The sequence below is a fragment of the Nicotiana tabacum genome, chromosome 1, assembly GCF_000715075.1.
Source record: "Nicotiana tabacum cultivar K326 chromosome 1, ASM71507v2, whole genome shotgun sequence".
NCBI lineage: Eukaryota > Viridiplantae > Streptophyta > Magnoliopsida > Solanales > Solanaceae > Nicotiana > Nicotiana tabacum.
The window spans coordinates 120,282,155-120,310,038 of NC_134080.1; the positions used below are offsets into that span (position 1 = coordinate 120,282,155).

At 35.7% G+C, this 27,884-nt stretch overlaps 2 protein-coding genes and 1 pseudogene across 3 annotated transcripts; 2 read left to right on the forward strand and 1 right to left on the reverse strand.

Moving 5' to 3' along the window:
• Nucleotides 1-8,038: 8,038 nt before the first annotated feature.
• On the forward strand, nucleotides 8,039-8,668 carry LOC142163758 (uncharacterized). Its single transcript, XM_075220892.1, has one exon. The coding sequence runs from the start codon at nucleotides 8,039-8,041 to the stop codon at nucleotides 8,666-8,668; it is 630 nt and encodes a 209-aa protein (XP_075076993.1).
• A 4,598-nt stretch (nucleotides 8,669-13,266) lies between these two features.
• Nucleotides 13,267-16,870, forward strand: LOC107796528 (F-box/FBD/LRR-repeat protein At1g13570-like). Of its 2 annotated transcripts, XM_016619313.2 has the most exons (5): nucleotides 13,267-13,465; nucleotides 13,599-13,640; nucleotides 15,263-16,072; nucleotides 16,184-16,345; nucleotides 16,434-16,870. In XM_016619313.2, exons 3-5 carry the CDS (start codon nucleotides 15,938-15,940, stop codon nucleotides 16,725-16,727), a joined length of 591 nt encoding a protein of 196 aa, XP_016474799.2. In that variant the 5' UTR covers nucleotides 13,267-13,465; nucleotides 13,599-13,640; nucleotides 15,263-15,937; the 3' UTR covers nucleotides 16,728-16,870. The 2 variants fall into 2 exon arrangements, with proteins under 2 accessions (XP_016474799.2, XP_016474798.2); XM_016619312.2 differs by lacking the exon at nucleotides 13,599-13,640.
• Nucleotides 16,871-25,328: 8,458 nt separating this feature from the next.
• Nucleotides 25,329-27,269, reverse strand: LOC142163765 (uncharacterized; annotated as a pseudogene).
• Nucleotides 27,270-27,884: the final 615 nt, after the last annotated feature.

Sequence of the window (27,884 nt, forward strand, 5' to 3'; positions counted from 1 at the left end):
GTCGCATTTGTGACATTGGGTTCGCAAATGCAAACTCGCAAATGCGAAAATAGCTTCGCAAATGCAAAGCCTTGAATTACTCTGATAAGGTCGCATTTGCGACAAAATGCTCGCAAATGCGATGAAGGACTTTCGCAAATGCAGCAGAGTTCTTCGTAAATGTGAACTCTGCCCAACAACTCGGACTTCGCAAATGCCATGGCTGCTTCGCAATTGTGGCTATCGCATTTGCGACCAATACATCGCAAATGCGATGATACCACTACCAGCTATCAAGACTATGCAAAAATCATTCCGAAACCAATCTGGAACTCACCCGAGCCTTCGTGGCTCCAAACCAAACACACAAACAAGTCATATAGCCTAACACGGACTCGCTCGAGGTTTCAAATCACATCAAACAACGACGAAACAATGAATCACACCATGAATCGAACTTATGAACTTTCAAACCTTCCAACTTCCAAAACTCGTGCCGAAACCTACCAAATCAACCCGGAATGATGCCAAATTTCGTAGACAAGTCCCAAATGACATAACAGAGTTGTTCTAACTTTCGAAATCGCATTCTGACCTCGATGACACCAAAGTCAACTATGGGTCGAACCTCTCCATTTTCCAAACTTCAACTTTTCTAACTTCCGCCGAAATGCCTCCAATTATCCTACGGGCCTCCAAATCCAAATTGGAACGCACGCCCATGTCCAAGATCATCATACAAAGCTACTGACATCATCTAAAACTCATTCTGAAGCCGTTTACTCAAAAGTCAAATTCCGGTAAAACTCTCACCGCTTAAACTTCCAAAACTAGATTCCTTCTTCCAATTCGACTCCAATTCATCCGAAAATAGAATCCAACCACGCACGCAAGTCGATATACATAATATGAAGCTGCTCGTAACCTCAAACTGTCGAACCAAACGATATTGCTCAAACCGACCAGTCGGGTCATTATAGATTTTGAGGATTTAGAACTACAAATTTTGAACTCCATTGCGGGTTCTTCGAAAGTACATTACAGATGGTTTGACTCCTCATATTTAAATATGATTGGCTATTCAAACCTTGTGGGATTTGATATTTGATGCTAGATTTTGAGGTTATATTGATTTGAAGGTCCGAAACTTGATAAGTATCCATCTGCAATTGATGGAGTTTCAGAGCTCGAAACGGAGAAGAAGAAAAGAAAAAGAAAGAAAAGGAAAATAAAATATAATTTTAAAATAAATAATGAATAAAAAGAAAATATAAATAGTTAAATAAGAAAAACACATGTCAAAATATGATTGGTGCGTGTAATATATTATTTTCATTGAAAGTGATGCTAGTCATGGATGGTGGTATTTATTACACTTCGAGCAAAGACAGCGGATCATAGGACCCCCCAAAGTTTAAGGGTACAACTGGTAAAATGGGACAACCCCGGGAAGGTAAATTATGTATTATCCCAATAAAACTAAGTATACTATTCAAATTGATAAGAGAATTGGAAATAAAACTCCTTTTTCTCACACTTTAATTTTATGATATTGATATATAATGAGAGATTTCTAAACGTATATCAATCTCACAACCCAAAAAAAAAAAATCAAAACAGTGCAAAAGAATATTAAGAAACTAATGGAAAAAATTGCAAACTAATGATTGAATCTCACGTATTAGGCACGGAATGTAGGGAAAACTTGAAGAAACCATTACAGAAAATAAAAAAGTTATTGTATTGAAACTTAAAACATAAAGACAAAATCACAATTGTTACTCAAAGTCCGATATTTATTTCAATTAATTTTCCTTTTTTGATATTTCTTTAACTTTTGCAAAATATGTTATAGTTTATATGTGCTGAAATTTTTCATAGCTTCAGATGTGGTGCACATTCTTATTCTTATTTTCTAAGTTTTGAAAGTAAAAAAAAAAAAAACTTATAGTTTGATAAGTATAATTTAATGTTATAATCTGATTTATTTTAAAATCCAAATATGGGGGGGGGGGGGGGGGCAACTATTTACATGTTTTCTTATTTTACAAACTGCCAAGGATTGTACGTGATATGTAGCAAAAAGAGTTTTTGAGGGAAGTTCATGGTATAAAACTTAACATCTTGTAAATAAGGCTAGGAAGGTCAGTTTTGGAATATTTTACAATTTTTTCATTAGAAACTTCTATTAGCAAAAAAAATTCAAACTAAAGGAAGTGCGTGTAATATCTCAAACTACAAGGAAGGCTTGTGCGATAGAGACAAACCTGAAGGGGCCTCTAAAATAAAATTTAATTATTTGTTTTAATTGAATAAGCTATAACTTAACAACGGCATACATTATATCTGGTGTACTTTGTATACGAAATATTCAATAGTAAGAATTGAAGTACTAACCTTGTGTACAACCAATGCTTGTAATATAACTTTAAAGGTATACATTGTATGTACATATAGACTGAGACTGATGAGGATACGATGTTCTTGGCGACCCCTGTGTCTTGGTCTTTTAAGGTCACTTAATTAGTATGTAAAAATAATTTATTTCGAACGTGTCCTAAAATCTAGAACTTATATATTTAAAATCCTGCCCAATCGTCATTGCCCCGAATTCAGCTCGTGACAGGGCGTGCTCATTATAATAAGACACAAGTTAAATAAAAATCAACATACTCTTACTAAAAATACTAAAGATGGAAAAACACGCATGCCAAATAGTAATATATGATTGTTTTTCAATATATTTGTATCATCAGGATACAACAATCTTACTAGAGATTACAATTGGAATTGGGATGATCAGCTGAACAATCTTGGGTTATAAAAGATTCATCACTGGGAGAGGGAGGGAAGAAATTGGTGCAGCGTTGGCACAAGCAGGTATTATGGAGACAAATGTTAACGGCATCATCTCCGCAGTTCAGATGGCAATCTCCAGGTGTCTGGCAAGGTTGTTCTGGAGCTGCATTGCCTGTAACTCATATTCATTAGACATAATGAAATAGTTCACCTCTCCATAAAGTAGTAACAACAAGTTTAAAATGTTTGTATAAGGATTTACAAATAAATTGCTAGCCCAACTTTTGCATAATAGTGGGGGGAAAAATGCTCAATTATTTAGTCAAAGAGGTATATATATCAGAGTAAAATGTATTAAGAGGGTTTTCTTGACTAAAACAATTCTTGCTTACCTTTCCAAACGAGCAAGAGGGTGAACAACATGACCACTTTTAAGGAAACCATATTCATCTTCTTTATAAAATACTTTGGTGACTATATGATAATTCTTCCTATTGACAAATTACCATCATCACAACTATTATATTTATAGGGAAGTGAAGTCAATCCAAAGAAGAACCTATGGTAGGTTCTTAAATGTATAATCCATTGCAAGGGATTTTTTAAATCAATCATTAGGCCTTTTCGCTATAAAAGGAAGGTAGTTAAATAGTTTTATATGGTTGCGAAAATTTCATTATTCTAAGGAATCAAAAGAATAGATTATGTACTTTTTCTTCTTTTATTTATTCAATTACTTATTTACTTACTATTTTATTTATTCACTTACTTATTTACTTACTATTTTATTTACTTACTGATGGTTCTTGCGCTTAAGAAGAAAAGCTTTTTATCACTTTTATATATGCATTTATCCATCAAATGTACATGTACATATGTATAAAAATTCACGTAAATTAAGTATAAAATGTATTCGAATTCTTGAAAATTATATATGAAATTGCACAAAAATGAGCAAATGTCGCATTTTAGACATTAAAAATGGGCATGAATGGTAGATCGAGTTACAAGGTATGTGTTGCTAGTAGGAGGTAGTAGATATTCCGTGAAATTAGTGTTCGGACATTACGGTTATAAAAAAAATTGGGAATGAATGAATATTACTAGTATTTAATCGAATGAATGAATTAATATTTAATCATTTGGGATGAAAAGCTAATTCTCAATTATTTCATGGTAACAAAAAATCTAAATGAAAATTTTCACTAAAAAGAAGACAGAATTTAAATTATGGTACTTAATTTATACTGGTAGTACATCTTTTCTCCTAAGTTTATTAAATGTACATTTTTACTAGCTACTCTATTGAGTTTGTGCATCTTTTATCCTCCTTTTTTTTCTGAACGTGCACATGATACCGGAACTTTCTAGTTTATAGTATTTGGGCAGTATATTACTCAGAGAAATTATGTTCTTTTATTTTTCAGTAGGATAATTTGTCAAAGCAAGTATGTTCTCTTGTCAGAACTTGACTAGTGATGAGCAATTCACATTATTACGGTGGGAAAAAAGGATTAAATCCATCCACCCAATAGCTTAAACTAAACATAATCGGCGATATATATACATTACATATATAACATGTGTATAATTATGTATAATTTATATATATTGATTAAAAAAAGTAAACAAGTAAATTTATGTAAAGAGTTATATGTGAAACTACAAACAAGTACCATGCATGAAACTGTAAAACACGGAAATTTTGATTCAAAATTGACAATAGATAATTTACTCAATCATAGGGTAAAATTAGTAAAACATAAGATTTTATAACTCATGCATGTTAGTATTATTTTAATCTAACATGGTTCATTGCTTTGCAGGTTTTTTCATTACAAACTCCATTTGCTAAAGAAACTTTCACTGGAAATTGGCTGGTTATTCCGTTAGCTGTGGGTGGAAAGTATGTCTCACACTTGCAACACAAGCAAGTATTGTATAAACAAATTGGAGAACCCTCACCACACTTAATGTGGCATTCTTGTACTTTTAAGCATTGTTTAGCTGCACCTGCACTAGCTGCACATTAAACATATACTATATTGTTAGCTACTATGTATTTCATGCTAGCAAAAATGTAAAATATGGTTTGAATACACAAAATATGGTACCAAATTAATGTTTACTCTATTAAAATATTACATACTTTATTGGTATTCTTTTTCACAAAGGAGGTGTCCTAGAAATCATAAGTGTGTTTTTATTGTCTCTAGTTTGACTTTAGTTCCCATTCGTTTTTGTCTCATTTTATATATTGACCGTCATGACACACCCTTCGGTGATATGTTATTATTATTTTACTACGTGGTTTACTACTTGTACTTTAGTGAGACATAGGTGATAAAAGATATACTAATAAAAAGAGAATTGGTCGTTCCAAATCTTTAAGGGATAGAATTGATGGGGTGTGGATCAGCTCCGGTAAATAACCCTCCGGTATTTTTTAATGGCCTCTTTGATTTTTGCCGCGTGTACACTTAAAATCGAAAGGTCCAAATTGCATTTCCTCTTGCTTCTATTCTTTTTCAACGGCAGACGTTTAGACCTCTCTTTAAACAATTCTTAAATAATTCCATGGCTTGAAAAATTCCCCTACTGCTCTATTACCATCTTAAACCGTTTTTAATATATTATTGAACCCATAGTTACCCTTGCTTACATAAGCTTTACTTTGCTTCTCCATTGTAGTCTTCTTTAGGTGTTAGTTCAAAACGTTTTTCCAACATCACCTTTCTATTTTTCTTTTCCTGGATTTTTCAAGGACAATAAAATTAAACTCTTAACTTGATCCTACATGCATTTACGAGTTTGTTCAAAGGTAGAAGTGCTATGAATGCTGAAAATTCTGCTTTTCTGACTTGGAGGTAGGAAGTAGGGGGAGGTTGTAGTCTATTTGGCACTGCAGCTGTGGCTTGATCCTAAAAGAGATGTATTACTTAGGCATAAAATGAGTTTTCAGTAGTGGGTATGTTGGAAAAGCCAAGATTCAAGAAAGAAGACGGATGTAATTTGGACCTTTCGATTTTAAGTGTACACGTGGCAAAAATCAAAGAGGCCATTGAAGAATACTGGAGGGTTATTTACTAGAGCTGATCCAAACCAGAATTGATGCTACTAACTTTAAGAAAGAGAGAAGTAATAAATGGAAATACCAGCAGTTGAATAAAAGAGAGGCTAACCTATACCAACCAGCAAAAGGGTGAGAGCAACAACTACATTAACTGGAACCATCTGCACCTTCTGCACCTTCTGCATAACCTTTTTTTTAAACGTTAATGTTTTGTATATGTCAAAAATCCTCTCTCTAAATATAATACTCTCTCCAACGGCTATCTCAACGACTATATCATCCAATGCGTATCTCCATCCATGCTCCACCTGATGGAGCCGCCGGGAGGCCTACTTCCGGCGAGTAAGGAGAAGCAAAACCCCCTATTGAGGGAGCGAAACTTCTCACTGAAGGAATTCAAAAGAAAATCTCTTATGAAACATCAGTCACAACTCCGTCTTCTTCCCATTCGAACCCAATCCACCATGAAAGGTAACAAGTAATTGCAAAGCATACAACTCATAATGGAATGCCAGCAGTGATATTCAAGGCTAAAGACTACTATGGCATAATAGCTGAAGAATGTAAGTACACAATTGTTGGTCGATTTCTTAAACTCCGACCCCAAATTGATAGAATTAGGTCAAGGTTTAAGGAGCTGATAGCTCTAAAAAGATCCGCCAGAATTGGTGTTTATGACAATTACAATGTCTTCATCGATCTATTCAATGAGGAAGATTGGCAAACGGTATGATTTAAAAGAGTGATTGAAATTGATGGTCGGCAAATGTGGCTGCAAAAATGGTCCCCTGATTTTAAACCAGAGGAAAATCTCCATGTTGCCCCAGCATGGGTATTACTGTTGGGACTGCCTTTCCATATGCACACATGGCATTATGTTAAACAGATTCTTAGTTCCGTTGGAACCCCTTTGGTTCTAGATGCGGCTACCCATGGAAGAACTAGACTGAGTATGGCTAAGATCAAAGTGGAAGTTAATCTCCTTAAGCCTCTACCGAAAAGTGTATTCATAGGCCAGGAATATGAGGATTCTCCATTAGATGGTTCCACTCAGAAATTGGAATATGAGGGCATACCTAAGTATTGTAAACATTGTAGAAAACTGGAGACACAACGTGATTGAATGCAGGGCATTAGATAAGAAGATTGAAACTAAGGCTAAGGAAGTGCAAGACAAAAGCAAGGAGAAGCAAATCAAGAACAAAGCAGCTGGTAAAGAAGAAGAACACAACAACGAGCTGGAGAAAAATGAGACTGATACTAAGCAGAATCAGGAACCATCAGAGGGTAAATAGACTCTGAAGATAATAACTAAATAAATTGAGGAGGGAGAGGTAAAACAGAAAACAGACAACCCTATACTACAACAAACGACTGATGCTGAAACAAAAAGGAAGAAGAAAAAGAGTAAGAAAACAAAGAAAATGCCAAAAAAGAAGAGCAGTGTCAAATTCAAACCTGCTATCAGGGATAAGAACACTAGGAAACACTATCAAGTCAAGAGACTATCAATTCCACTTCAAATTGTAGACTTGATGACTGAAGGTAACCACAAAGAGAATGTCCTAAATCAAGAGCGAGGAGCTGAGGGGGAACCCACTATGGTTACTAATCAACTTCAAGACTCTGGGAAATTAGAGCAAAGAGTACAGGGTAGGAGGTAAAGAGCAGTGAGGAAAAAAGCAGTAATCAAAACAAACACAAGGGAGATAATCAAGAGAACAATGCATACATAGAGGCTACATCTGAGGATGTCCAGTCAACTAGCTTACCCTCGGAGATCAAAAACCAAAAAGCCATAAATGTTTGTGTTGATCTTAACTGGGATCACAGGATAAATCAAAGCCAACTGCCTGAATGTTGCAACCAAGGACAAATTAACTGTGTGGAAGAAGAAACCACTATGGAATCTAAAACTATGACTGATGGAGAGGAGGTTAATTCTCAAAATCAGAATGAAGATGGAATTTCCTATTCTAGAGGAAGAAGTAGAAACAGAAAGAATGACAGGAAGAAAAGTAAACAAAAAGACCTTACAGAGATTGTTGCAAACTCCATAGACAAAAGTGAATCACCTCTGTCCAGAGGAAGAAGCAGAAACAATAAAGTAGGAAAACAAACCAAAAATAATACATCCCCTTCTGGTAAAGGAAGAGGAAGCAAACAACAACCCTCCCCCTCAACCCAATGATTAGTACAATCTTCTGGAACATAAGAGGGGTGAGATCCAAGAAGGCTATTCATAGACTTAAACTTCTTATCAACATCAACAAGGTGGTTTTTGTGGCATTCTTTGAACCTTTTGTTGATATGAGTAAGATTAATGGATACAAAAGTTTCTTAGGATTTCAACATTATCAGGCTAATGTCAATGGTAAGATCTGGTGCTTGTGGAACTACCTCGATCAAACTGAGGTATTGGTACACAGTGAACAACAAATCACTCTCAATATGAAAGAAAATGCTGCAGATTCAGGAACCTTCATTACAGCAGTATATGCCAAATGTACTACTAGTGAAAGAAGAGATCTGTGGTATAGTATTCATAATATGAACAACACTATCGATGGCCCTTGGTGTATTGGTGGTGACTTCAGCATTATCATGGATCCGACTGAAAAACTAGGTGGTAATCCTCATCGAGCATGCATAAGTCTGGATTTTATTAGCACTATGGAATCTTGTGGATTAATGGACATTAGATTCACTGGCCCAAGATACACTTGGTGCAACAATAGAAGACCTAGCAAAATAATTTGGAAGAGACTGGACATGATTATGATCAATGGGATCAACACTTCCAAAATAACATTGTGAAGCATTTGGTAAGGAATGGTTCTGATCATAGACCCCTTCTTTTGAAATGTCACAGCAAACAACATTAGCACATCAAATACTTCAGATTCCTCAACTTCTGGACCACTCAACCTGGCTTTCTAGATATGGTTCAGGAGATTTGGAATACCAATATTCAAGGTAATGCTATGTGGAGGCTCCAAAGTAAGTTGAAACTTCTTGATAAGCATCTCAGTCAATGGTCAAGGGAAAACATAGGGGACATTCATGAACAAGTAAGTTCCTGGGAAGCTAAGGTGCAAATCCTAGAAGAAATTGATATGCAAAATAACAATGAGCAAGGAAGAGAAGAGCTAAATAGAGGTTATGCTGAATATACTAGATGACTGGAAATGCAAGAATCCTTGATGAAACAGAAAGCTAAGATTAATTAGTTCAAGGATGATGACTGCAACACTAGCTATTTTCATAGTATTCTGAGAGATAAGAGAAGAAGGCTTCAACTTCACAGAATGAAAAATCATAGAGATAGGTGGATACAAGGTGAGGATAAAATTGCTAAGGCTGCTGTCAAGCACTTTAAGAGTTTCTTCAATCTCAACCAGCAGCCTAGTGCGAGCAATGATATGCTGAATTGCATCCCTAATATTATTACAGAGGAAGACAATGAAAGGTTGACTATCATGCCTTTAGAAGAGGAAATCAAAGACATTGTTTTCAGTATGAGTATTGAAAGTTCTGCTAGACCTGATGGCTTTAATGGAAATTTTTTTCAGGCTACATGGTATATCATCAAACAGGACATCATTGAGTTTGTTAGGGATTTCTTTAAAGGGAAGAACCTCACTAATTTTTACTCACACACCTGCATTGCTCTTATCCCTAAGGTGGAATCTCCGTCCAGATTTGAAGAACTCAGACCTATTAGTTTGTGCAACTACACTAGCAAGATCATATCTAAACTTTTATCCAGAAGGTTGAACCCTCTTCTTTCTAAGCTCATCTCTGAAAACCAAAGTGGTTTTGTCTCTGGGAGACTAATCACGGAAAATGTCATGCTAGCTCAGGAGATCATTTATGTTATCTCAAAACCAAACAAGGGGGAAATATTGTTATGAAACTTAACATGGCTAAAGCATATGACAGGCTCTCTTGGGGCTTCCTTATTGTTGTCCTTAATAAATTTGGGTTATGTAAAGAATGGTCTGATATGATTTGGAGAATGGTCTCGAATGTTTGGTACTCGATTATTATTAATGGTACTAGACATGGCTTCTTCACCTCTTCTCATGGGCTCAAGCAAGGTGATCCTTTATCCCTCTCTCTTTATTCTTGATGCAGAAGTATTAACAAAATCCTTGAACAACCTCATTCATAAGGATAACTTCACTATCTTCTCTATGAATAAGAGAGGGCCTCAAATAAATCATCTTGCTTATGCTGACGACATTGTTATTTTTTGTAGTGGTAATTCAAAAACTGTCAAGATGGTAATGAAAGAGATCAGAAAATATGAAAAGGCTTCGGGTCGCTTGTCAATAAGGATAAAAGTTTTTTCCTCACTGACCCTAAAGCTAGTGCTTACAGAATCAACAGGTTAAGAGATTGCACAGGCTTTATGGACAAGATCTTCCCTTTCACCTATCTTGGCTGCCCAATATATGTTGGAAGGAAAAAGATATGTTTCTTTGATAAAATGGTTACCAAAATTGTGAAGAGGCTTAATGGATGGCAAGGTAAAATGTTAACCTATGGGGGCAGAGTGGTTCTCATCAAGAGTATTTTGCAATTTTTGCCCACTTACACGCTTACTGCTCTAAACCCTCCCAAAGGAACTCTGAACCTCATTGAAAAACATATGGCTAGGTTCCTTTGGGGGAACTACTGGGGAAAAAAATAATTATCATTGGAGCTCCTGGAAAAACTTATGTTTTCCTAAAGAGGAAGGTGGCATTGGTATTAAAAGTCTTGAATATATCTCTGCCATCTTAACTATCAAGAGATGGTGGTGACTCAGAACAAAACCTTCATTATGGGATGATTTCCTCAGAGCTAAATATTGCCCAAGGAGTCACCCTGTAAAAAAGAAATGGATCTCGGGCAACTCACAGACTTGGAAACACTTGCTATGGGCTAGGGATAAAGTAGAAGGCAATATCATATGGCTTGTTAACTCTGGTGACTGCAACTTCTGGTGGGACAATTGGACAATGACAGGTCCTTTGGCTTATGGCAATAATAATATCAGTACCTCCATTCGTAATAAAACCAACGTTAGTGAATTTATTAACAATGGTGGCTAGGACTTGAGCAAGCTTCGCAACACCCTAACAAATCAAATGGTGGAAATCATTAGCAATATCAACATTGGCCAACTAACTGATACAGATGATGCTGTATAGAATAGCACTGATGGCCAATACTCAAATAAATCTGCTTGGCATATTATCCACAAACAGAGACCTACAAATATGTTCTTCAGTAAGCTTTTGCATAACTCTATTCCTTTTAAATTCTCATTTCTTACTTGGAGATTGTGTCTAGGTAAACTCCCTTTTGATGAAGTACTTGCTAGATTTAGCAACCAAATAAAATCCAGATGTTGTTGTTGCAATATGCCTAATAATGACTCTATCCATCACACTTTTGTGGAGGGAGAAGCAGCTAGGCACATTTGGAAATATGTTGGTGCTCCTTTAGGAATCACTCATCACCAGTGGTCGATCAACAGAGTTATTAAGGAATGGTGGGACATTAATCCAAAAAATGCTATACACAAACTTCTATCACATATAGCTCCAGTGGTAATTTGTTGGGAACTTTGGAAGAGCTAGATGACATGTAAATATGGCGAGCAAAAAAAATCAACAAACGCAAGATGGAATTTCAAACCATCTGGCACATTCAAGCAGCCATTCAAATCACCTATCCAAGTTACAACTTAACAGGTACATAGCCCAACATTTGTAATATGATTGAAAGACTTCAACACACAGTGAATATCAAGAAAGTCATGTGGAATAAACCTATGGCGGTGATGATCAAATTCAATAAAGATGGAAGCTTCAATAGAGAAAATAGAAAGGCTGGCATCCGAGGCATTGTCGGGGATAGTGAAGGAGATTTTCTGATGGCCTTTTCTTTTCCTGTACGCACTAGCAACAACAATCAGACTGAAGCAATGGCGGCCAACTTTGGCACTAAATGGTGCGTACAACATGGGTTACACATGATTCATATTGAACTAGACTCCATGGTGATTGCCAATATGCTTCTCAACAGAGGAACAAACAAGCTTAAGTTAAAGAACATTATCATGGATACTATTCATGTTCTCAGAGACGCTACTGTACATATCTCTCATTACTTCAGAGAAGCAAATCAAGTGGCAGATTTTCTCGCTAAGTTAGCATCTTCAAGTGGAACTAGCACCTTCTATCACTCTCTTCAGTAGTTGCCAAGAGAGGCCAAAGGACTATTTCAACTAGATAGATGGCAACTTCCTTCAATGAGAAGAAGATATGACAAATGTAATTTTTTTGTAAGCTGATTGTATAGTTTGTATTAATGAAAGGAATCTAGGCTCTCCTTTCTTTTATTAGTATAGAGGTAAGGTCCATGTCCTCCTCTATTTTATACCTTTTTGTTTATATATAGACATGGTAGGGGTCTTACTTAACCCCCCACACCAAAGACTATAGCCTGAAGGTGATGGCTTTAAATAAAAAAAAATCTGCACCTTCTGCATCTGTATCAATATTGGAACGTATATATATATATATATATATATATATATATATGATTGCACTAATTTCAGACACAGTGTTGCCTTAATTTTAAGCAAGGGAATTATCCAAATTATGAGAAATGTGGTTATAAACTAAACGATTTCAAAAAATGGTAACTTAATTAGTTTATCAATCTTCATAGGACTAAAATTTAGAAATACAATATATACAACAACATCAATTATTAACAACAACAACAATAAAGAGAGTTGTCTCACCTTGTTGGAGGCGAAAAGGATTAGAATGTGGACGATATTTTTAACATAATACCAATATCCATCACCAATAGCCTATGTTGTGTCACGAGTATCTCCCCCGGAATCACCTTGTAATCCTTGCACAGCCCTTTGTCACACCTCCTGATGAGGAGATAGTCAATTTGAGTCTTCGCCACCGCATTTTGAAAAGTAACCAAATGCGCCTCTTTTCGGAAAGCTAGAGTTCGCAATCACCAACCCAAAAGCCTTGAGGAATATAAATGATTTTCACCCTTATAGATATAGAAAAAGAGTAGGAGCAAAAAATTTCTTTCTTTTATTTATTGGATTACCGCTATACCTCTCTATAACAATATCGTTATATAATAACAATTCACTATAAAAATCAAGTTTTTTATGAAATTAATTTTTATATTATATTATAATATATATTCTTTAGAACAACATCTAGCTAGAACAATAAAAAAAAATTCAGAATGAGGGTGTTATAGAGATGCTTGAGTGTACTTGCAAATATCAGCTAATAACATGCTTGAAAGAATAATTGCAATTCATTTCCAGAAATCTCATCCTGTAAATTTTCTTTACAAAAGCAGGAAAATATAAATAAATTTCGACCGGTCTGTCCTACTTTCGATGGTAAGCATTTAACTAGAGTGAAACACAATTTCTTTCAATCCTTTTCTTCTCTCGCCAGCACAGCGTCGTAAAAACTGCTACACACTTGTTCCCTCGAGAGAAAACTGAAGAAAAAGAAAACGAAGAGACTCTGAAAAAGTTGAGGCGGTTTCAATCTCTCGACTCTGCTACAGGTAATTAAGAGTCATTTATGTTTTCTTTGTAATTCCCACTTCCATTTCAGACCCTTGAACCCCTCTACTTTTGGGGGAATTATGTAGCAATATTAATGAAGTAACTCATGACGTCAGCCTAACCCATTGACAGAGAAATCCCGAAGGCCGGAGGCGCAAAGTTTTCTGGATAATGGTTCGTCCTGCTATGCGTCTCCACCTAAAAACTACGTAGTAGGTTTTTGTCTAGTTTGAACCCACGATGTGCGACCAAAGCCCTAGAGCGCCATACTCCCCAATTCTCCTGGACCCTAATTTCTGCTTACAAATTGATTTTTCTCTTGATGCATATGGAAATTGGGGGTGGATATTGGTAAAAAATCTGCAAGATGTTTAACAAAGTCAATCACAAAACATGAGACATCATTTTTTGTTATTGTTTTCTTTGCCCTATTCAGAAAGCAAGCACAGAATCAAGTTTTTCTGCGTTCTTTGCCCTATTTATGCATTCTTTGCTTATTTTAAATAAATATGACCAATATTTACTTTCTTGATGGTATGTTGGGGAAGCATTAGTTGTTCATTGCTTACCTTGCAGCAGGTCATCATCCATATTCTTCAATCTTTATAGTAATAGAAATATTATTAATGTGGTTCTTCTTTTAATATTTTCCCCTGCTGTGTTTTGTTTGACCTGTTTAGAAAGGAGAATAGATGTTATTCAGATGTTTCTCGCAATTGATTAGCTAAATGCACCTTTTCTGTCCCAGTTTATATTAACTACACTATATACTCCCTCCGGTCCACAATAAGTGACCAATTTACCTTTTTATTTTGGTCCAAAATAAGTGTCCATTTATATAATTAAGAAAAATTCAATTTGTTTTTTCAGAATTACTGTTATGTACGTAGCCTTAAAAAGTCTTTTACTCCTCACGTTAACAATGTTGCAACATTTAATTAAGGGTAATTTAGTCACACTAACTATTTTTGTCTAGAATTTTGTATTGTCTTAATGCGTGTGCCCAAGGCAAATTGGTCACTTATTGTGGACTGGAGAGAGTAACTTTTATATCATCTCAAATAGAGGGAATTATTTCCATAAATCGGCAAGTGTGCAATCTTCAAGAACTTAAAATACGTCGAGAATATTAGATTATGAACTTAATCTTGCGTAACATCTTTCCCGTGGATGCTCTCTCTTTGGCGTGCTCCGATCAACTTTTATTTCTAATATGTTTCAACTCATTTGCTTGCTCTCCTGACTCTGACTTTTATCTATTAAAAATACGTGATTAGATAGAGTGGCAGTTATGCGTTAATGACGAAAGCTCATGGTGAACTGTGAGTTTAATTGGAAAGAAAAATAGAGTAACAGCTTTTCTCTCAAGTACTAAAACTGAGGAACCCTGGCTAATGCGAGGAAGAAAGTATATAAAATTTCAACAGGTTAGACGGGCTGAATATCTGGAAGAATAATGAAACCTTAGTAGGAGACAGTTAATGGGCTTGCTTTGCAGATACTAACAGTGTTCTCTATGTGAAGTTTATGGTCCTCTTATCTTTCAATCTCTGTTTTATCCTGATACTCTCGCATGTATCATTATTTTGTCTCTCCAAGATACTAAAAATGGTAAAATCGTATGCAGTTGAAAATATTGAAGTACTAGTCATATACCGCTATGCATACATTGCTGAAACACGTATTCATAAGAATTTGAATTTCCTTCAAATAGCTGTTGGTTGAATATTGAATACTATGTTGACAAGTGCATTTCCTTGGTACTATTTGTTAACTTCCCTGATTTTAATTTTCAGAATTGCCTGCAAACTCGCCAGTATTGGACCATGAATAGTGCTAGGAGTTCTGGTGTTGATACAATTAGCAATTTGCCATGTAATGTCCTAGAGGAAATTCTAGGGTGCTTGCCTTTGAAAGATGCAGTGAAGACCAGTATCTTGTCAAAAGGCTGGAGGTACAAATGGGTCACACGTCAAAAACTTGATTTTAGTGATGAGTTTTTCAGGTCATTTGCACATGATCAAGAAGCTAAGACAATCATTTACCAAGTCCTATTACTCCATAACTGAAGTTTAAACTCGGAGGCCCTAATTTGAGGAATTGGCCTGATATTGATCATCTTGTCAAAGAAAAATATCCAGGAACTCACCCTTCACATACGGTCAGGCAACATATATGTTTTACCTTCTCACCTTTTTACATTCCGGCAACTAAGGCATCTGGAAATTCATAAATGCTTGTTTTCCCCTCCGCCTGGTTTCAAAGGGTTTGAGAAGCTTATTAATCTTGATTTTTATGGAGTCACTTTTGTTCCATCAGTATTTTGGAATCTCATCTCTAAATGCCCATTGCTTGAACGATTGAGGTTGCTTTGGTGCGTTAACTTTGACACCCTTGAAATTGACGCCCCTAGTCTCAGATTTTTTGAGTTTAGAGGAAGCTCAAAGTCCATTTGCTTCAAGAACACCCCGATGCTTGAAAAAGTTGCTGTGTATCTCAGATCACGAGTTTTGCCTGATTCATCTCCTGGTTGTTCAAATCTTATGAAGTTCTTCCATTGCATCCCTTCCCTACAGGAACTGGATATACGTGGTTCGTTATGGGAGGTAATGGAAATGTGTAATAATATTTATTATAGTCTCGTGAAACTTGGTACATATCATAACCAAATGATGTACCTGATTTGTTTCTTTAACTAATTTTTGACTTGCTTCTAGTACTTGACCGTGGGAGGTCTGCCACATAATCCCCCGACTGCTCTGAACAATGTCAAATCTCTCAAAATGGCGGACATGTCTTTCGGGGATCTTAAGGAGGTTTCGGTTGCTGTTTACTTGATTACAAGCTGCCCTAAATTACAACAGCTTACAATTAAATGTGTAAGCACTCTCCTATTTTCTCTTGAAAGTGACTGAATATGGTCTTTACACTGAACTCGCCTGACCATTTTTCCCGAAAATCCTTTAGGAATCAGTGAACAATGTTGTGGAAGCTGTTGTACAATTCTTACAAGACCAAACATGCTCTGGTGGTGTTGCGAAGCTGTTTCAAAGTGTGGAGATGAGTCATTTTACTGGCACTAAGATGGAAATGCAATTTGTGAGGTTTATACTAGCATCTGCACCATTACTTAAGGAAATTTTCATTTGGAATTTTTCATATATCCTTCAGTCGGGAAGACAAATGATAAATGAGATGAAACAATACCGTCGAGCATCGCCCAATGTTGAATTCAAGTTTGAAGCTGTTGAGGTAGAATAGTAGAAGATCATGTATTGATTGAAAACCCAAGAAGTCATGGAAGTACCATGTATACTACTTGTCCTTTGACTTTTCTCGTTATGCAGTGTGTGTAGTAAACACAGTGTAAAGGTGCTTGCGTAAGAGATTATTCAACTATCATAGCTTATCATGTAATCTGTCTCTATGAGTAACTTGCTATGTTTCAAACGTACTTACCTACAGTCAGAGCATGCTTAATTCACTAAGTGCATAACATGTCTTTTATATATAAGTTTTATTGCTTAATCATGATTAATGAATATGTATTTTACCTTTATTTATCACCTTCATTAAATTAACGTAATTTAATATTTTTTTTTCCCTGAGGATCACTGTATGGTGTTGCCGTGGATGCCTAAAGTGTGTGAATCAATGTATCCTAATTTATCTTTCAAATAAGAGTTGAAGTAATTAAAATTAATGATTAGACAAACAATTTACCGAACACCTAGATTAAACGTATCCTAATTTATCTTTCAGATAAGAGTTGAAATGATTAAAACTAATGATAATTTATCGAACACCTAGAATAAAGAAATGAACCTAAGATTGTACTTGTATGATTGTACACCTAGATTTACTGACTTCTCACTGGAGCTTTGTCGCAAAAAACCATGGTCATTAGCCACTTTGTAATAGAAAAGGGATTTTGGGCTAATATTACTAGATACTTTTCTCTAAAAATTACTAGAAACAATTAACTTCTTTAAAAAGATCACCAAAATCCTGGTCCATTATAAAATCATCAAACGAAACTGAGGCACCATATATAAGCTCTTCCTGTTACGTATATGATTTAGTGAAGTAACTTGACAAGTGGGAAGTCAAAGTTCTCAGTCCTTTTCTTACAGAGTATGCACTGGTAAAGCCCCTATTATCTCAATACATGCATACATATCTTTGCGGGCGCGCGCGCACACACTATCTTGGGCGTTATAGAGCAAATAATATATGAATTTGGTCTCTCCTTGGCTGTCATATGTTTATGTTGATCATTAACATCCTTGCCCAAAATCTGTTGGCTTCGTTGATTTGAGCCTTTCACCACTATAAATTGGGAATTGCCAAAAATGGTTATCTGGTAAGTGTACTTGTAGTTTAGTAATATTACTCTCATCATGTAGGGCTGCAGTGATCCGGATAGAATCTATCCACCCTTAACTAGAAGTCTCAGAAATCTAGTAAGTAGTACTTCCTCTTTAATATGCCTTATACAACACAAATTCGGATTAGTTAGGGCTAAATGTAGTCAGCGGACTCGATGGGAAACCAAAAAAAGTAAAAGCACTAAGGGCACAGGTGACAGGCCTAATCACAGCTTTTGTTTTTTCATGAACAGAATAAAGACAAAGTTGTTTGAAAATCTAGCCTTACTTGTGTTATGAATTAGCTCCAATTAATATTGGACTGAGAAGAATTATTAGGCCGAGAAGAATCCAGACAAACAGAAAGCTTTTAAAAAGGTTAATTTGGGATCCAGACCCAATAAGTGCAATCCGAAATAGGTTAAAAGGATTAGGGGTTAGCAAGGAAATTTCCCTCTCCGGGTCTCTCTCCCTTGTCTGTTTTGTCAAAAGAACGGAGGTCCAAATGGGTAGAAGTAGGTTCAGAATTTGTGTTTCACGATAACGATGACAAAGGAGGACTCCTTAGAACAAGTAGTTACCATGTTTTGTTAATCCATCAAGGATCACTACGCAAACTTAGCCTCCTTGTCCCTAGCTCTGAGCTTTATCCTGATATTGATAACTATATTTTGTGTGTCTAAGAAAAATGTTCACGAATTCTCACTTGAATCTATATACTATATTAAAAGCAAGAACCTCTTAATTAAAAAGTTAAATTACCTTTTTACCCTTCTTATTTTAATAACCTATTAAATTAAATATATAAAAAGAACTACAAAGAAACACCAACATAAAGACGCCTACAAAAAGAAAACAACGAGGAAAAGAAGCAACGGTTAGAAAGAGGGACAAAACGATTGCAAAGAGACACCAAGCTTTGGGTCCCATTTTATTTTTCTTCTTTTTTAAGAATTTACTTCGAGATGAAATCAAGACAATTGCAAACACGAGATACATGGAAGAACCAGATGAAGTTTTAAATCTTGAAAAAAATAATCATTACCGTAATGTAGTCGTACTTCAGGTACCACAAAATTAATTTTATTTTTTGATCATATATATTATAAGTAAACATCTTTCACTGGAATAATTATCTCTATTATATATGTTTGGCTATTTCCTAAGGTATTCTTTTGGTCTTATTCCTCAAGTATATACTACTAATTCTTTGCACGTTGGTTTTTCTAGCTCTTTAATCGTGTCCTTTTAATATTTGGGATGCAAAATTTTTAATTTCTACTGTTATGATTGTACTTCTATTTTTGAGCCATTGCAAGACGCAAAGAAAAATATTCTTTAATTTGATAAGGCTGCCATCTGTATGGTAATATTGGATCGGGCACGTGAAAAATAAATAGAATTCGAAGATACTCTATCCTAAGATTGTTAAAAAAAAATCACTGCAAAGACGGGAAGAAAAATATTCTTTAATTTGATCAGGCTGCAATTGATTTGATCAGGCTACCATCGATTTGATCAAGCTGCCATTAATATGTTATATTAGATAAGGCACACAATAAATGGGTCAAAGTTGGTTTAAGATAGAATTCGAGGATAGTCTATATATATATATATATGTGTGTGTGTGTGTGTGTGTGGATGTAAAACTACCTTTTAATTTTTTTCTCTCCTGCTTCTTTTTGTGAACTTTCTTCATCAGACAATCTAGAGCTTTTCTGAAGACTGGAGAGCAAGAGCGGAGAGTCTTTTTGTATGTTTAACTAATTGATGCACAAGGTTAAGTTTTGGATTTAGGAAAAGTGAAAATTTACAGCATAATTCGGTGCAAATAACATTATCTCTTGAATAAACACAAAATGATACTTTGAAAGGGAAATCAAGGGATTAGAAAAATTCGGGTAGGAATAGAGTTGATGTGAAATTGAAAATCTAAGTGGCAAAAAGAGATCTTAGTTATTTTGATCCATGCATTAATTATCTGGTGGCTAATTTTAAAAGAAATCTCCAAAATATTTCAGGAAAAATAAAATGTAATTACCTTTAAGTCAAGGAGTTTACTTTTGCTATATCTTGGTGTAACAAGAAAACAATACATGATATATATCCATATTTGATTTTCCATTTTATTTATAAAAAACAAAAAAATAAAAAAGAACTAGCGAGTGATAATCTTCTCCTAAACCTACATTGTACATGCTACGATTGTTTGATTCCCTTAATACATTACATAAACTGTAATATGCTCACTTCGGTAAATGCCATATCTAACTTCTTCCAAATGAATGTTGCATTCTTATGTAAATCGTAGTATTCATTTGTTTGATAACTAAGTTAATCCATATATATCTTTTGCATCGCCTATTCGTCTAACTTTAAACTTTGTTTTCCGATCATTTACCGATTGGTTTAATAACATGTCAAAGTATGTTTCATCCAGTATTATTTTTTATTTCTTTTATCTGTTTAGAGTTCATAAAATAAAAGCATTTTGATGATCCAATATAGTAGACAAAATTTATAATTTTGCATTTTAGATACATCATGAACTAAAAACTTAATTTAACATGTAATGCCTACTTGGTGAAACATTTTAATTCATCATCGTAATAATAAAGTACCATTTGTGCTCCATCATTCTAGACTATCAATATTTCGGCGTGATTCCTATTAGAAGATAAATAGTAAAACTTTAGTTTATATGTTTCAAAGTTCACCCCAAGAAGTGAATATGACATTAACATACTTTCAAAATATAGATAGTTTTCCCTAACAAAAGATCAGTAGGTGTTAGGTGACATGATTAACTGTCTCATCTTAATGACTGACAATTGAAAGATATAATAATAATTGATGTGTAGGAATTATTGATTGAGATGAAGTTGGGTTCACTATCTTTATTGGGACAATCTCTTGAAATTTCTTACTGGTCTCTCTACGTAAATACTTTGTGGAAAATAAATATATTACTAGAAAAATATGTTTCTTAATACAAGTGCATAGTTATTTTCAATTTGTAATTGTTTGTTATATCCTATTTCCCTGCCGTTGTAGAGATTTGAAAGACAACTTGATATTAGTACAACAAACTAGGCTCTTTACAATAGAAAAGAAACAACAAAAAGGTATATACACATAAGATGTGGGATGCATGGAGTACTCGACACAAGATAGTACGCAGTTTGAAAATTTTAACTCAAAAACATGGTAAAATGAGCAAATCACCTTTTCCATTTTCTCTGTTAATGTTTCAGCTCAGCTTCTTACTACTTCTTCATGACTGTCATCTTCTTCTATTTATCCACTAAACTTTCGCCTTATTTATTTTCAGCGAAATCGACTTGTAAGTTCACTTCTATTTAATCAGCAAAAAACATTTGTATTCATACAAACCTCTCATGTTCCTCCTTGTCTTTGTTTATCAATTGATTTTCTGATATGAGTTCTAAATCTACTTTTACCGTTTGTTATTGAGTTGTATGTGTACTGTAAAATAGTCATAATTTGGAGATGAGTTGAATTTAATTGAGTTCGAATTGTTTCGCCTTAATTTTCTCTATTTTTTCCATTGTTATGTGTATCTTTTATGATACTAAGAGCACAACTGTAAATCATTTTGTTATCTTGGACGTTAAAAAATATTTTAAACTCGAGATAAATTTATTAGAAACACTTTTTGGATCATTGCAACAAAAAAGTTACCATGGATATCGAATATAAATACCCAATGACCCAAATAAATGACCAATCACCTTCGTTTTTGCAAATCTCAAGCTCTGTCTTTCACTTGAGAAGTGCAAGAAATATAACTGGTACTACATGACTTAATATACACGTGCAACGCACGTGCCGGAGACACTAGTATATGAAAAAGCATGAACTTTCGTGTGCCTTCTCACCTATTCAAATTTCAGGATCTAAGCTACCTGGAGCTTCTTAGTTGTAAATTCCATCCTCCTCCCAAAATTTAAAGCTTTTAGTATTCTCGTTACCCTTAACTTCCAGTATATGACCTTCAAGCCTACATCATTTCGGATCAAATAGCCCATCACTTGAACATGTAATATTGTATTGGTGCACTCCATTTGATATCTTCATTGTTGACACCCCTACTCTAAAAAAGTACCACTAATGCTGGAGGAAATTGTAATGGGCCCGTTTTACAATTTAGAGGTAAATATGTCAGACGCATTAGCTGGATTTGCCTTGTTTTTAGCCAATTATATACGTCGCACTTTGTTTTAGTCTTTTACAGTTGATTTACCGGCCAGTGCCTCATGTAATACTGCACAACATCAAAACTTTATACTTCAAGAGTTTGTTCTTTAGAAAGATTTGAGTAGGGTTGCACATACTCCTCACTTGATCGGCCTCTGCCCCAACTTAGAAAAGCTCCAAAATGCAGCGCGTCTCATTTCCATCATTTGATTTTAAATAGGTTGATTTTCTGTGGCTGCTTCTTCCTCCGAAAATTAATTGTAACCTTTTTTCTTTTTACTTTCTCAAGTCTTATACCTTTGAGGAGCCAGTGGAGCCTGTCATACATCTCCTGCAATCCCAAGGAATATTATTCATGCAGTTTAACGAAGCTGAAATGGAATTTCTGAAGTATGTATTGTCCGTGCTCAAGAAAATAATCGTTGGGACTTATGAACGCTAAAATCACCAGGAAATAAAAATGACAAAGGAGATGAAGTTCTTTCCTCGATCATCTCCCAAGGTAGAATTCATATATAAAGCACTGTGCTAATTTGGGTACTGCAATTTTTTGATAGGCAGCTAAATATTTTCCTGCTGATCTACAACTCTGTCATGTTTGTTTTACGCTATAAGTACCTACTTTATGGTAGTAGCTTTTTATGATCCTTCGTCTTGTTCCAGGGCAACGGAAGTAACCTATATTCTAGTAGCATTTAACTTCAAAGTTAAAACAACAACAACTACCCATTAGAATAAGTCTGTTACGTGGTCCTGGCCCGGGCCTAAATGGGCTAAACGGCGGTCCCGGGCTTAAAGGTCTTGGAGGGTGGAACCGGCCCATTATGGGCCTATACCCACATGGGCCCGGCTAAGTGGGCCGGACCCACAGGCCTAAACGGGCCTACGTGTTCCGGGCTTCTTTTTTTTTTTTGATTTTTTTTATCTAAGGTAATTTCTTGTAAATTATATTATATAATTGTGACTTAAATCTTCTAATTCAAATTTAAACACAAAAAAATTGTATTCAAGGGAATGCCTTATAATTTTTATTATTACGATATTAACAAAAAATGACAATATCTTTCTTAGTCTTCCTCCCCTCAATGGAATGAGCACAACAAGGTGCTAATACCACCATTAAAAGGAAAAAAAAACTAATGAAGATGCCAAAATACAAGTTACATATTAGTCTACATATTATCTCTAACAAATTTCATAAATCCTTCAAGGTTCGGAAGAATTTTCGTTGGTGGTGGCGGAAAAGAAGCTTGTTCATCACCGCTTCTGGGCGAAGTAGTATCCTCCGCAAGTTCCGCTAGCATTTCTTCATAAGCTTCGTCTATCTCCGGTTGTGATTCAGCAAGTCCAAAATTTCTTCTTTCCGAACGGATCCAATCTCTGAAGAGTACTGATTTTTCCAAGCTTTCCCTCATAGACGCTCTATGATCAACGATTTGAAGTCTCACTTGACTGAAAGCACTGTCTGATGCCACTATTGAAGCTTGAATACTTAAAATATCTCGAGTCATCCTTGAAAGAACCGGATAGTGTTTTTCTTTGTCATTCCACCATTTGAAAACATTAAAGGAGCCGTCGGGATTCTCTGATTCAAGTCCCTGCGAGAAATAAACTTGAAGCTCATTTGGTTGTGAACTATCACCAATATTATCATCTTGAGAACCCCTGAACCACGTCCAAGAACTAAGTGCTTTTAGACCCGCAGTTCTTTTAGATGATCGCGAACTAGACGAAGTAGGAGTTGAAACATTTGGTCTAGCATGATCTAAGGCAGGTTGATACGCATTATAAATTGTTTGAACATTTATTTTAATTGAAGCTTTTGCATCTGCAAGTGTAGCAAATTCCTCATCTGAAAGTGATAAAGCCTTATAAATATTTGAATACCAAAAGTGAGGACCTCCTAATTTCATGGTAGGATTTATCATGGCAGCAACACCATAAATAGGGGGGATAGGGAAAAAATATTTTTTAAACTTATCTTTCATAGAATCAACAGCAAGTTGATAAATTACCTCACCCTCTGAAAATTGAGTAAACAAATTTGCAAGTTCTGCAATATAAACTAAACAGTTAGAAATAGTAGGATAATATTGCCCAGATAATTCATTTGTAGCAACATGAAATTGTTCTAAAAATTCTACAAGAATTTTAACATTAGTCCTATCCTGATTTGTAAGGTGCTCATCATCATTATCATCATCACCACCAATACGAGCATTAAACGCTGTGTTTATTAGGTTTCTATATTCATATGCAACAACTAAACTTTCATACATGTAATTCCATCTAGTCGGACAAGGTTTAAGAACCTTTCTTTCTCTAAGGCCAAATTCATCACATTTTTTAAAATATTCTCCAAGTTTACTTCTACGGTTTGAATAAAAAGTCAATTAAGAGCCATTTTAACCTTTTCAATTTCAACATTTAAAATTTTCATACCATCACCGACGATTAAATGGTAAATATGACAAATACATCTAACATGGAAAATATTACTAAATGCAGGATTTAGTGTAGTTGTAAGCAAGCCTATAGCATTAGTATTACTAGAAGCATTATCCATTGAAACTGACATTATTTTATCTCTAATGCAAAAATATCTACAAATATCTGCAACTGTGTTAGCAATAAACTTACCTATGTGACGTGAATTAATTATTCTATAAGCAATAATACGCGTTTGCATTATCCATTCCTCATCAATCCAATGAGTGGTAACATTAAGATTATCATAGTCACTACCACTTCTACCAATATCAGTAGTAATAGCAACGCGACAATTTATATCAGTAAATAAATAGCGCAAATATTGTTCATATTCATGTTTATATTTATAAATATCTCTCTTTACGGTTGTGCGAGGCCATCCTTTATAAGTAGGATTAAAAACTCTTCTAATATAATGCACAAAGTGAGGGTTAGAAGGAAAACTATAGGGTAAGCACATAACAGTAACCATTTTTGCCAATTCTTCACGATCTTTATTTGGATCGTAATATAAAATGTCACCGGTAACAATGTTAATTCCCGGTTGAACTAGATTTGACCCGGTACTAGGGTTAACCTGAGTACCTGCACTTGTCCCCTCTTGCGCAGCTTTCATTTGAAGAAATCTAGCTTTATCTTTAGGGTGTGTCTTTATGTGTCTAGTCAAACTACCCGTACCGCTACGGTCTCCAGTAAATTTATGATCCATCAAAGTCCCACAAGTTTTATACTTAGCCTTATTTTTATCTATTAGTTGAATAAAAAAGTGCCAAACAAGAGATGTTTCTCACCGTCTAGAAGGTTGTCTATTAAAAGTAGGGGTTACTACAAGAAGGTCAGGCGGGGCATCATTTGGATTATTATCAGTTGGGTTAACAACAGAACTAGTAGGTGTATCATCTAAATCCGGTTGTGTTTCATATAAATCATCATTTTCCTCATCATTTTCATCGATAATTGGATTACCATAAAAAGCATTCATATATTCATCATTTAATTGTTGACCTGGTGCAATATCATGGTAAAATTGACTATCGGTAAATTGAAAATAAGGGTTATTACTATCAAGAATAATAGGTGGAGGAGGACGGGTAACAGGTCTGGGTCGGGGAGCCGGGGAGGAGTAGTAGCTTGGCCAATTAGATTCACCAATTTTAGATTTTCCCTTACCACCAAACATTTTTTTCAAAGAAAAGGCCATATTAATTATAATTATACAACTAAAACAAACAAAACTATAATATTAAAACTTAAGAGTTGGAACGAGTTTACCGAATTGACGAACAACTTCTTGAAAATTGTATATCGTTGAAGACTTGAAAACTTGAATACTTCAATTCACCAACTTCACAATTTTCACAAATTGCAATAATAAAGTAAGCAATTATAGAAGAAAATTAGAGAGAGATTGATAATTTTGTGAGTAAAAATGAAAGAATGAGGGAGTATTTATAGTTGAGAATAGGAAAAAAGTGTAATTATAAAAAGTTTGGGGTTAAAACAAAGTTTGGGGGAAAATGGGTATTTTTTAAAAAGCCAAACGACTAGTTTTTAAACTTCCAACCGTTGGCAATTGTAATTTTTTTTTTTAAAAAAAATAGCCATTGGGCCCGTTAGGCCTGGTTGAACCGGCCCAGGCCCGCCAGCCGGTCCAGGGCTAAACGATCCTGGGCTCGCGGTCTCTCCATGCTGGACCGGCCCACAATGGGCTCCTATAACCGCTAGGGCCCGGACCATACAGGCCAGCCCGTTTAGCCCAAAGCCCATGTGGGCTCGCGGGCCTAGGCCGGTCCTGGGCTGGGCCCGGACTACAATACAACCTTACATTAGAATCTCACTAGTAGAGTCTGGGGAGGGTAGAATGTATGCAGACCTTAACCCTACCCCGAAAGAATAGAGAGTCTGTTTCTGAGAGACCCTCGGCTCAAAGACAATAGATCCATAACAACAACAGAAACCAGAAAAGTAGTATCAGTATCGTAAAATACAAAAAATAAATAGAAAGGCCACAATGTGAAAGACAACAAAAACCGCTAGCAGTCCTAGATAAAACACTATCAAACTAGCCGGCACAGCAAGGAGAAACGCTCGACTACCCCTTAATCTACAACCCTAATGCTCGACCTCCACACCTTCATATCAAGGGCCATATGCTGCATGATCACCTCGCCTTAATACTTCTTAGACCGTCTTCTACCTCTTCTCGAACCTGCCAGAGCCAACCGCTCACACCTCCTAACCGGAGCATCTAGGCTCCTCCTCTGCAAGTGCTCGAACCACCTACGCCTCGCTTCCCACATCTTGTTAACCACAGGAGCCACGTTTACCCTCTCCCGAATATCCTCATTCCTAATCTTATCCATCTCAGTATGCCCGTACATCCATCTCAACATCCTCATTTCTGCTACTTTCATCTTCTGGATATGTGAATCTTAACTGGCCAACACTCAGTCCCATTCAACATGGCCAATCTAACCATCACTCTGTAGAACTTACCTTTAAGTTTCAGTGGCACATTCTTGTCACACAGGACTCCAAACGCTAACCTCCATTTCATCCACCCCACCTCGATACGGTGCGTGACATCCCCGTCGATCTCCCCATTTTCCTAGATAATAGACCCTAGGTACTTGAAACTCTCTCTCTTAGAGATGACTTGTGAGTCAAGCCTCACTTCCACATCTGCTTTCCCCAACACGTCGCTGAACTTACACTCCAAATATTTCATCTTGGTCCTACTCAACTTGAAACCTTTAGACTCCAGGGTTTACCTCCATACCTCCAGTCTCTTGTTAATGCTGCCTTGCGTCTCATCAATTATAACTATATCATCAGTGAACAACATACACCAAGGCACCTCCCCTTGAATATGGTGTGTCAGTGCATCTATCGACATGGAAAATAAGAACGGTCTGAGCGTAGATCCTTGGTGTAACCCCATAATTACCGAAAAAGGCTCTGAGTGACCTCCCACAGTCCTAACCCGAGTCTTAGCTCCATCATACATATCTTTTATTGCCCTAATATAAGCTACCGGTACACCTTTCACCTCCATGCATCTCAAAAGAACATCCCTAGGGACCTTGTCATACGCCTTCTCCAGGTCAATAAACACCATGTGCGAATCCCTCTTCCTATCTCTGTACAGTTCCACCAACCTCCTTATAAGATGTATAACTTCTATAGTAGAATGACTCGCCATGAACCCAAACTAGTTCTCTGATATAGACAACCCCTCCATACCCTCTCTTCCAGCACCCTCTCCAAAACCTTTATGGTATGACTCAGTAACTTAATACCCCTATAGTTGTTACAATTCTGGATATCACCTTTGTTCTTGTAT

Coding starts and splice junctions, on each gene's coding strand:
- LOC107796528 (XM_016619313.2), top strand. CDS start 15,938: ATGCTTGAAAAAGTTGCTGTGTATCTCAGATCACGAGTTTTGCCTGAT. Junction 16,073..16,183: donor TACGTGGTTCGTTATGGGAG/GTAATGGAAATG, acceptor ACTTGCTTCTAG/TACTTGACCGTGGGAGGTCT. Junction 16,346..16,433: donor AACAGCTTACAATTAAATGT/GTAAGCACTCTC, acceptor AAAATCCTTTAG/GAATCAGTGAACAATGTTGT.
- LOC142163758 (XM_075220892.1), top strand. CDS start 8,039: ATGATTAGTACAATCTTCTGGAACATAAGAGGGGTGAGATCCAAGAAG.